Source organism: Aptenodytes patagonicus, chromosome 1 (genome assembly GCF_965638725.1).
Source record: "Aptenodytes patagonicus chromosome 1, bAptPat1.pri.cur, whole genome shotgun sequence".
NCBI classification, from domain to species: Eukaryota; Metazoa; Chordata; class Aves; order Sphenisciformes; family Spheniscidae; genus Aptenodytes; species Aptenodytes patagonicus.
In genome coordinates this window covers 102,651,266-102,663,301 of record NC_134949.1, presented here as the reverse complement: position 1 = coordinate 102,663,301, position 12,036 = coordinate 102,651,266, and the positions used below count along the sequence as shown (strand labels likewise).

The 12,036-nt window shown below is 36.3% G+C and overlaps 1 protein-coding gene across 5 annotated transcripts in view; it reads right to left on the bottom strand.

Annotated features, from left to right (window-relative positions):
* Positions 1–12,036, bottom strand: part of EPHA6 (EPH receptor A6) — a 526,124-nt gene that overhangs the window by 230,729 nt on the left and 283,359 nt on the right. For all 5 annotated transcript variants that reach the window (XM_076350956.1, XM_076350973.1, XM_076350963.1 and 2 more), the window contains one exon: positions 10,107–10,442. In XM_076350956.1, coding sequence (XP_076207071.1) covers positions 10,107–10,442 — 336 coding nt within the window. The remainder of the gene's footprint in view (positions 1–10,106; positions 10,443–12,036) is intronic.

Below are 12,036 nucleotides of genomic sequence, written 5' to 3'. Positions count from 1 at the left end.
TTACATCAGCTCCTATGGGTTGCAACATGAGAAACTATTCACAGTGAAATTTAGCTTCAAAGATCTCGCAAACATCCCTTTGTTCATCTGAGATTAATCACTTTTTCAGTATTACAGTATGTTGCATGTAACAAAAGTTACCATTGAAACTGGCACCATCGAACCTGATTGTTTCAGGAAAAGGTCAGGGAGATAAACGCAGATAAAACTATGCTCTTCTCCTAAAGATAATCTCCCAGCACCAAAATAATACACACCAGGGAACTAAGTTAATACAGCTCCGCAGTCAGACCTGTTCTCTGAAAAGGTACAGACTTTAATCTTCCATGCTGTCAATTTGCTTCTTTGACCACACAAAATTAACTTCCAAATACAAGCAAGCATTTTTAAAGATAAACAGTATTTAAACCACATTAGAAAAATGTGATTTTCTCTATTTCCTCTCCAAAGAGTTCATATTCTAGTCAGAGTCGCATTATTTATAAACTGAAATCAATCCTTTCTGTAAATTGTCATAGAGGGATGCTAAATATCAGTTAAAATATTTTCTCTTTATTAGAATAAATCATATCTGTGAATATATGGCAACAACATATCAAAAATTCACCTCATGTCTAATTAGTAAATTACATTTTTAGCTTGACAGAAAAATGTACAAGTTGAGGGAAGAAGGCAGACTCATATCTGCTCTATTGTTGGCAGACCGTAGCCCATCATCCTCAAACTATAGACTGAATTTCCTGAATCCCATTACTCCATTACCCTACCCTGTAAAAAAATTTTTTTTTAGTCCTCATTGATCTTCAATTACAGGATAAAAAGAATTGTTAGATAATTTTAGGAGAACAATCTAATTTTGAAAAACGGAGTTTAGAGCTTAATATTATGTACATATGAACCAGTCATTGGAATCAGACAATTTGTTTTCCAGACAGATTTGAGTTAATATAATAAAATGATAGTTTATTTCTAAACTGTAAAATACAGTATTAGAAACTGGCTGAACAACTTGTCAGTAACTTACGAGATCATACATCAGCTGTTTGCAATGCATAACAAGTTAGAATTTATGAGTCACTTAGATAATGCACATTAATCTCTAAACACTTCAATACAATTATAGATCAAGCACATGATTTAGAAGCTGCTGCATGTATTATTTAAAAAGATACGGAAAAGACAAGTTTAAAAATATTACTTTATATTCAGACAGAATAAGCACAAAGAAAATTCTTGCAAATGTAGATTAATTCAATGAAGAATGAGATTTAATTAACACTGGAGCAATTTATAGGGTTTGCCATTAACTTCAGCAGAAAAGTTGTGACTAGTTATCTGAGTACTGTGAATGAAGGCAAAAGAACTCAGAAAGAGTAAAGGAGACAACGGGAGTGTTCAGGAAAGCTTAGCTGAGCCAGGCCTCCCTTGCTTTTTATCCAGTGGGACATCTGTAACTGACTTCCAGTGAAACAGCTTTGGGACATTAGATCCAATTTTGCAATTAGAGATTTCTTGTAAATATTTGCTTTAAAATTTCAGTTTTCAAATACTGACTAGTTTAGCGTACAAGATGACATTGTTATTCCAAGAAAGAAATATGGTGATCAAATTGGTTCAATTTGCTGAATAATTTTTTTAAAAATTTATTAAATGTAATGTTTTTTTAAAGTTTATTTTTTGTAATATAAATTCTTTTATTCACATTCCTCTTCCTTCTCCTAAACGAAATATTAAGTGTGCATATCCTGGCTAGTATAATCTTTTCAGAGGAGCAATCTTTATTATTTGTGCATTGGAGACCCAGTATAAATTTTACCACAGTGGGAAAACATTTAAATATGTAACACAGATATGAAGATAGTAAACAGATGTCTCTCATTGTTAGTCTGGGCAGAAAAAAGGCAAAAGCGTGTTATTAGAAATATTATCTTGAAGCTAACAGAACTGTAAAATAAATACATTTCTGAAGCTTTAGAAACTATGTAATTTTGAGTCTGCTCTCAACCTTATTCCAATGTGCACAACTTAATGCCATTATTGTATATAAATGAAAAAAACTATTTCCAATCTGTGAGCCTAAGGCAAATGCATATGGAAGAGTCACAGAAGTGGAAGGAGAAGGGTTGTTGAGTGTAATGAAGAAACTACATTTTAAGAAGCAAATGAATCGGAGCAACCTGCTACAGACATAATTGCTTTAAAGACCCCATAGCAAACATGAGCAGAATTGGTTTGTAATTTACCATGTCCTTCATTTTGAACATGCTCCCTAAAGGTTTGCGTGAAAGTCATGACATCTACAAACACAATTTGTTTCAGATTGACTAGCCGTGATGAATGTCTTCCTTTACTACCCTTGACCAAAATCAGTCCTCCTGCCAAGAATGCAACAGAAGTCTTCATTCCACTTGTCATATACTGGGAACACCATAGTTGTGGTTGGTTTTTTGTTTTTTTGGGGGTTTTGGGGTTTTTTTTAATGAAATAGCTTTCAGAAATGTTTAGGTAAATTTTGAAAACAGAAGGTTCCTAATCTAACTCTGAAGAATTTCGTAAGTCGGTCAGTTAACATTTGTGGCAGAAGTTTCTAATTACTTAAGTCACCAGTTTATATCCGAAATATCTTGCACCCTACCTTGACTAGAACGCTCAGTAATGATTCTTCTATGTATCATTCATTGTGAGAGGTTCCAGCTAACCGAAATGTGCTTGATTATCCTAACATGGTTCTTAGCTGAGTGATGTGCAGATAGCACCAATAAGCTTATTTGACATTCTTGTTTAAAATCACCAGTTGATGAATGAACATCTCATTCATCATGTGCTGAATGCCCTTCGCAGCTACTGACTACAATAGGAACAAACAAAATAAAGGCATATTTCTTATCCCAGTGCTGTATGCCTACCAATTTATTTGTAACGATTGTTTTACATTTTTCTCCACAAATGTCCCTTTTACAAATTGAAATAAACTATTATTATTAAATATACAATTGTTGCAGCATTTGGACGTAGTATTTTAGCGACTACAACTTAAATCAGAAACTTGCTGAAAATGCATGTCACAGACAAATTGCCAATGGTTATAAATAATAGTGTGCTATGCAATGAAAGAAACTATTATAAAAGCTGAAAGACCACACTGGTAAGTATATTATGGGAAAAATACTTTACAGTATCGATTAACCTCTTTCCCCTCCTCCTTCAAACTAGAATCTCATTTTGTTCTCCTCATATTGCGTAACTTAGAGAAACATACCTTAAAGCTATGCATAGTCTGACTAGCTTAATGGATAATACTGGTGAATGAGAAATGAAAGTAAATGGAATCAGGTTGACTTTTGCTGCATTAAAGAAATGGCTGAACATCAATACCTGCCAGCAGAAAAAGAACATATTTGTTAAAGAAAATTTATAAGTATTTAAAAAATCTTCAGGATATAAATCAAGATTGCTTTAAAAGCCATTTTTCACCTATGAATACTGTGTAATAATCAGGCATATGTGTAAAGAAACGTGAGCAAAAAGTAGTCTAAATGTACAGAGGTGACCAGCAAATGAAAATCTGTGGGTAACCTTGCCTCAGAACTTTGAATTTTGGCAGACCTGAAGAGTGTTCAACAGAGTGTTAGTTGAACAAGTCTGAGAATTGAGATTTAGCATTTTTGCCTTGTGGTTTTCTTTCCAACTGTAAATGCTTAATTTATATACACACTGACATAAATATGCGTATACATTCATACAGTTTAACAGACTGGCCTGAATACTCATTGCATAATGCTGAATACCTTTTTTAAATGTATTGTTTAAACGTATTGTTCAGAAGTGACTTAAAATAGGGAGTACACATCTCAAACTTTTTTTTTTGTTAGTAATCCCTCTTACTGTCTTCACATCGCGTTCAGTATGGACATTTATAGACTGTCCCTAGCCAGTAACCAATGAGTTAATATTCCTCTTCAAATTTGTCGCATAAATAGCACCAGCAGCACTGTTCTGCACTGCTCCCATGACAGTACAGGGTTTGGTTGAACTATCAATACAGCTGTAGGTGTCAGGTAAACAAATGCCATACATATTTATTGTCATGTATGAAAATTTCATGACCTTTCTTTCATGTGGCTTGAGCTCTGGCAATGTCTGATGGAGGTTGTTTTGTGACTGTTTCATAACGGGCTTTTATGTGACCTGCTATTCCATTTCGACAATCAGTGATTAGAAATAGCTGTTCCTTTAGATTTATAAACCATTAACATAAACAGTTTGGAAGACAGTTCAAAGGGCTTCATCATGTCATTATGAAAAGAGCAGCTTTCTTGACTTTAAAGTTACAAAGGACAATCACATCTGTAGAGATTTGAGACTCGGGGGGGGAAAAAAGGAAAGTTGACTTTTGATTAGGGTGAAAGTCAGATGCTACTATGGGAAGCAACTTAGGATGAGTGAACAGGGAACTCCCCTGCCAACCCAATGAGCATCCTGAAACTATACTGTCATCAGCCAGAAGGATTAATCCTGATAAACTGTCCTGGTAGTACCACTGAGATGCTTTTCTGACAGTCAGATGAGGCTCTTAACAACTTACACCATCTGCATTGTTATTATAATGCTATATGCCATTAATTCGTGGTGATACGGTCATGTTTATTCCTGGAAGAGACACTGAAATCCTTCCATGCATTCCTCAGTTCCCACAGCTCTAAGAGAGTGATAAGAGGTTGCTGTTGCTACAGACCATCCACACTGGGCTACAAATATGTCTGAGGAGCCACCTGTACTAGGAGCCACGAATTGGCCGTAATTTATTTTGAAAAAGGAATTAGATGAAAGGCAATCCCTTTCAGACACTGGCAAGATTTTACCATCAGATTAGGAAACATCTTATCACCTAGTATATATCTGCCAATGGCTCACATAAAATAAAATGTATTAGACAAAGGAATCCTGCCAGATTTGCAGTTTCAGAGTCTGCTTGAAAACCTCAGCTAGTCACAGGCTGCCAACACTAGACAGACACAAGCAAAACTAGACAGGTCTTTAATATAGTGATAGGGTGTGTGCCCAGACAGAGTGAAAGTCTCTCATGCCTCAAACTTTGTTCACTGGTAGCAGGTCTTTGATGTCACAGAGACCAGAGTCGTTCACAAACTGCAGAACTCAGGAGGGAGAAAATGAGATTTCTGGGATGCAATGGCAGAAGGAGTATTTCTCTAGTGTAAGCTTTCCACCAAGGCAGGAAAGACATGCAGAAGGAGCCCACGAACGGAACGATGCCCGTGAAGTGTCCCACGGCTGGACAGTGATTTTAGGGGAGGTCACCGCATTGGGACTTGCAGGTGAAAGGTAAGCTGGGGGCTGCCAGCATGGAGTCCCACAGGAGGGACATGATGTGGTGAAGATGCAGACAGGACAATGAGGAAACTACTCAGTCAGAGAAACACTATAGCTACAGACTGCCGCTCCTCAGTGATGCAGTTGAAATGGTGGACTGAAACGGAGCAGGCCACTATCTGTCTGTATAATCATGTACTCAGGGTACGTCTCGCGACTCTACTCCACCTCTGCACAGTGTAATGTTGAAAACCCCCTCTGTTCTCAAGTAATACAACATATGAAAGCCCACTGAGTGAATGTGTATGTGGACCATTATTTGGAAATAGGAACTATTGTTTTAAGTTCTGTTTTGCTTAATTATTCATTATTTACTACTTTAATTATGTATGAAAAACCTCAAGTACTTCTGAATGTTCTTTAGGCAATGCAGACTCTAAGGCATGCCAAGAAAGTTATATAGTGAGGTGTCTCCTGCTTCCATTAGTCATAAGAGAAACATAAATTACAATTCAGCATATAATTCTCCGCTGCTTCACACAATGATTTAAAGTCGATTGAGTACAATTACTTTATACTCAGCATATTTACTGCTGTATAAAACTTTCTCTCTCTCATAAAGAAAAGGCATCCAGGCACTTTTCTGAACAACAGTATTGTTAAACATTTTTTGATGAGGCTTTTCTGAAAACATGTTTTACCTTTCAGTAGTTTACAAATTACTTTGGCAGTGATTTGGGAAAGCTCTTAATATGTGCTAATGTTCTTCCTTGAACAGGGACTTTGCTTAAGTGCTTTTCTGAGCAGAATCTCGTTCTGTTTATCTATCTGTCCATTTATCTGAATTTAAAGTAGGGATTATTTTGATATCTCAAAACATTTTGAAACAAAGCTACGCAAGAGTAGCATGTAGCTCACTTCCCTCATCTCTCCATCTGCAACATCTACACTTCCTAACACATCCCTACCTCATCCTTGTTTGCCACACTTGCTGGACAAGGGACAGCATGTGCTGTGGTCATACAGGAACTATATATATTCTTTCTTTACTGACTAGCCAATAGACAGGTTAAGTGGTCGGTCAGCTGGTGTCTCTAGTCCAGTAAGCAAGCCTTATGTAGCCGAACCTTGCTTTTTGACTTGCAGACCCAACCAACAGCTTGGTGACTGTAAGTGGTCATTTTTCACGCTTCCATTGAGAGCACAAAATATCTGTGAAATCTTTTTCTCTGTTATCAAACTCATGTTGGTTAATGGGTTCACAGTTCTTTATGCTGTCTGACAATGTGATCACAGAAACTTTGTTTCCTTATGAAGCCTGGGGGGGAAACCAAAAACATGGATATGGAATTTACAAATATTTGTACAAAATTAATAACTAAAAAAGTAATGAATGCTACCAAATTCTTTTTATATGACTTACATTAATGTTAGTAATATTTTTTCAGTATTTGATCAGGTCTGGTAATGCTTTAGTCATCAAACCGCAGAGAGGTTTGCGGGATGCAGTTTGCAAAGCCTTTTCAAAGTGTTATTTTCCTTTAGTCTGCTTCTTGTCCTTGTTAGAGCTGAGCAGTGTACTTAATCTTGTTGATGCTGGTGATTGCATGAGGAGGTAGTCAAGATTTTAATATTAGTTGTGGTAGAGGTCTGTGCATAAAGATGAGCCTTAATCACTTTTGAACTAGTTCAGTTCTCCTGTCAGCAAATATTCTCACTCTTTGATGCTCTCAGACTGCTCTGCTCACTAACTGTTGTAGAATACAATTCTTCAGTTTCTGTGGATGCCCACAGTACTCTTCATTGCATTACTTTATTCAGCAAAATGCCAACAGCAATATTTCCTCCAAAAAGAGAGAAAAACCCCTGAAGAACAAGCTCATAATTTTGCATGTTTAAAGAAGAATCTGTTAATTTCACATAAACCATCAAAAAGAAAGGGCCACTAGAGGGAAGTAAACCCAATATGCTCAAAGAAAATAACATGCTAGCTCCTCAGCTACTGTAAATTATTGCAGCTAACAGAATGGACTGGATTTACAAGAGCTGAAGATACTGTTCTATATTCTTAACAAAGATGTGACAATTGAAGAAAACAATTTATATATTTATAAAGAGGTCTATCACTTCATGCAACGTCTATACCAAAAACATTAAAACAGTATGTATGAAAAGATTACATATAAAAAGGTAGTATGAGCATGGGATAAATATGTTGTGTAGGTATAATTTATTATAGATCTAGATCTTTCACATTAGACACATATCAAAAGAGAAAAATTGTTTTAAACCAGTATGTTTGGACTTCTGGTAATGCAGTCCTTGTACACATTAAGATATTTTTGATTTGTTGTCATGTCATGCATATAATCTTGGATCTTTGTTTTATATGAACATGTGCACAAACCTGCAACACCATGCAATAAGTACTGTCCATTTCAGTATAAGTAAGATTACAAGGAAAGATTGCAACAGTGAGTTTACTCTTTGGCGGTATAGCTAGAAAAAAAAAAGCAATATAAAGGCAATTATTTAGTATTTTGGTAAATATGGCAAAAGCAAAACTATAAATTGTTTACTAATAGCTGGCTAACAATAAAAATAAAAAGGTCACTAATCCTTTTACCTGAGAACTTCGATGTGATTTATAAACATTAATAAAGTCTCTGCAACGTTCTGAAGCTTTAGTTCTACAGCTTCCTTTTCTGAGGTTAGATACTCTAGCTTTCTCCATTACACTTCCTATTTCTGACTAAAAGTAACTCACAAAAAATGTTCATTGTCCTCTCAATAATTTCCATCAACTAAAACTCCATTAATTTTCATCCATATTTCATATGACATTATCTTTCTCTCTTTACTTTTAAATATATAGTTACCGTGCTTATGATCTTATACAACTACATGGTTTGTAAGCCTACAAAATTGGTTTTATCTTTATAACTACATTTTATAGATGCCTCCATTTCATTTTTTACAACACTTTCTCCTTCAAAACTGTCTTTTTATATCCAAATAAACTGACAGATATTCTGGAAATCTGGTCTTAAATTCTCTGAAGCCCTTCCAACATAATTTTTAGTAATGTAAGAATTATTATAGGGAATGCAAGCAGCCTACACTCTAGAGTTTACTGTCAGCGTGTCACAAATTATCAAAACATTGGTCTTTTCCCTGTTTTGAGTAAACTGCAGTGAAAATCTATATCCTTAAACCAGGAACAGATAACAGCAAGACATTTTTTAAAAGCCCACCGCTTAAATACATATCACAAGCTGTGTTCACACAGCTGTTAGCCAGTTTAAAAACAAACCATATCTCTGGTGACCTCCACCTGTGCATGCTTGGTGACTTGCATTTAGTACCATGTAACAAAACATCTAAAAATAAGTATATATAGGGGTAGTTTCTGGCACCTCATTTTTTTCCTTTAATTAGAAAGGAAAAGAGAGATACAGGTTCACAACATGATACATAGCCTAAGAGCTTAAGGCAATTCTCAGTGCAAGGCGTATATCATTAGGCATCTTAGATAATTAGCTCTTCTGTTACCATCATCACATGAATGGTGAGTGAGTAGTTTTCATGCTTTTTCTAATCCATTTTCATGAATATTATTAGTACTATCATTGTCATTATCATCATCATCATCACAGCAAGCTGTTAATTTTTGTATGCCCAAAGGCAAACAAGTCATTACTTACTCATCAACAAAACTACTTGTCCCAGATACACAGGTAAGCAGATTTTTGCTAGGCTGATCAATGAAAGAACCCAGGGCCTTTCTACAAGTGGAACACAATAGGATCTTTCTGAACATTAGCACTTTTAGTAAATACTTTCATATTAGCAAAGGTCTTCTACTCAAAACCGTAGTTTTGCCAGTTCGGTTCCTGTTCTACATTCAGCTACAATTGCAATGTCACTGCACAGTAGGTGGAAACCATTTCTGGAACAAATGTCAGCAAGGGATAATTTTGAAATAACCTTCTCATCTACAGTAACACAAGCCAGAAGATAACACTGCTATATAGGTGGCTTTGTTGGTAACCTGTGATGCTGTTTCCTGGCATAGTAAGTATTTCTAAAGATGGAAGAGGAAAAAGTTGCAGAAATAAACAAAAATATAGAGCTCTCTTTGTTTCCCATGTTTCTCATAAAGGTCGGTCTTGGACATGAATTTGAACTGAAACGGGGGGAAGAAAAAGCTCAAAAACAGTAATGCAAAGTGGACAATTAAAGGAACAAAAAAATCTATTATGATACCTCACCTAAGGAAATGGCTCATACAGATGTTGAAATATCTTACAGGGAAGCGTGCTGTATTAGTACTATGAAACATGGATACTAAAGGAAGTGAGTTCACTTTCATTTCATCTTTGAATTGTGAAATTGCAATAGATAACCTGGGGTGTTTTACTCTTTCAAAACGGAAATCATAAGGAAAGACTTGGAAAACCACCAGATACAGCCTCCAGTTCTGATGAACCACTGATACAGCTAGTCTCAGGTAGTTAAAGCTTGCACTTAATTTTAAACAGGGAGATATGTTTTTGTGCCCTGTGTATTGGAGTCAAGGGCCAACTGACAAAAACATTTAATGCCCTCAGCAGCTTCCAGAAGCTGGAAGTCCTCACCAAAAGCAGTTAAAAACGTGTAACAATCTGCAAAACGTCCTAACTTGCTGACCCAGACTTCCAAGAAACAAAACGATCCCCCTAATAAGTGCATAGATGACAGGGGCACAGTGACAGACATGCAGTGCTGGGACTTACCATCTTGGTCTGTGGTAACCGTGATAGCTGTGAACTGCTTGGGAGAGAAACTCAGCTCTGAGACCCCATTCATGGCTTCTATTTCAAAGGTGTAGTTCACGTGCGACACAAAGTCAAGCACTGTCACAGAGGAGTTGATGAGTCCCGTGTGCCTGGGGATGAAACGGATACCTCCCCCACAAATCTCACACTGGCTGGCATCCAACCCACATTTCTTACAGATGACACTGTAAGTGAGATCTTTTCTTCCTCCGGTATCGCTCGGGGGGCTCCATTCCAACATGAGAGCTGTTTCATTGATGTTAAAAATCACATTCCTCGGAGCAGAAGGTGGCCCTGCAGAGAAGGAGGGAAAAGGCTGTTAAGTGACAGCTGTCTATTTTGGAGAAAAAAAAAACATGAAAAAATATTTTAGTCTTAAGGCAATTATTTGCAAATAGAAGCTAAGTACGTTTCAATAACAAATTCAATGGAAAAATGAAAAATTATCTAAATACTTACAATCCTTGAAAATTAAGCAGGAATAATAAATAGGTGAGATCATAAAAAGCTGAATAATCTAAATAAATTAGAATTAATGCAGAAGTAATTTAAGGCAATATAAAAATGACTCGGGAATGTCAAACCTAGACTTGATAACACAAATTTGCACTAAATATCTGTTGATCTTGTGGGATACTGGGGTAGAGCTTTAACCACAAAATTTATTTCCTTATTTTATGGCTAGTAATGTAGGCTTTTCTGATACTTATAATCTTTAATGTTTTATAAGAGTTAAATTGAATAATAAATAAATAACAGCTTTGGAATAACTACAAGAGGTAAAATTGTTTGTACTAGTTCTGCAGTGCCAGGTATTTTTTCTATCCTCCACTGCTTATCCCCAGGGATTTCTTTGCTGCTGTTCATTGAGAGAGTTAGGTGGCAACAGGCCAAGACTATTAGGCACGAGAGACAGTTTACAAGTTTTTTCTTTCCCACCTGGCATCTCATCAGCATCAGTATAACAGTGAAGACATCAACCTTGCAAGCTAAAGATCCAAAAGGATGTCGGCAAAGCAGGAGAAAAAATAATTCTTGAAGACTGTGGGGAGGGATGCAAAGATAGTAGTGGCAGGCAGAGTATAGGAAAGCTCTCAGCTAGCAAGCAGGCAGTAAAGCTTTCTGTGTACTGCCGGATGAACCACAAGTGACCATTTCCCATGGATCCCACAATAGTCAAGGTATGTCCACCTCAACAAGTTTTAAGCTGTTATGCTGACTTACTGTGTAGGATCACATGTAAATCATCTCAGGCTTTATAAATCAGCTTCCACAGTCTGATGGAAGAACTTTACCACCTAATGATTTTTCAGATAGGAATTAGTGAAGGGGTGAAGGAAAGGCAGAAACTGTTAAAGGAAGTCTGAATAATCTTATTTCCATTTCTTATTATATTCTTCTTCCACTTAACATATTTCAACCAAGCACTTACAGACACATGGTTTTCAAAAGCAATTTGTGTCTAGCCCCAAAATATGCCCATAAAAATTATGTAAGAAACACAGATTTGGCGAAATGCAAGGCCTTCTACTCCAGGTTTTGATATATATAAGATGACTGTGGTAAACTCAACTGGCGATCTCCGGGTTTTTTTGAGCTGAATGAGTTGAATAAGCGTTATATTCCCAGCTCTCAACATAAAATCACAGTGGACACGGATTGCTTAGCCAATGGTTAGCAGAACTTTGAAAACTTGCAGCTTGCTTTGCTGCTTTTCATGATTTATACAACCTGCCAGCAAGACTTAAGTATAAAGTTTTGATTGAGATACTGTTCAAACTTCGAGTGAGCTTTTCATTACTTCAGGGTCTCTCAAGCAGACTGAAAGACTGTATGAAACATTTGCAAATGACATCAGCTAATTCTTACACAGAATGTATTTCACCCA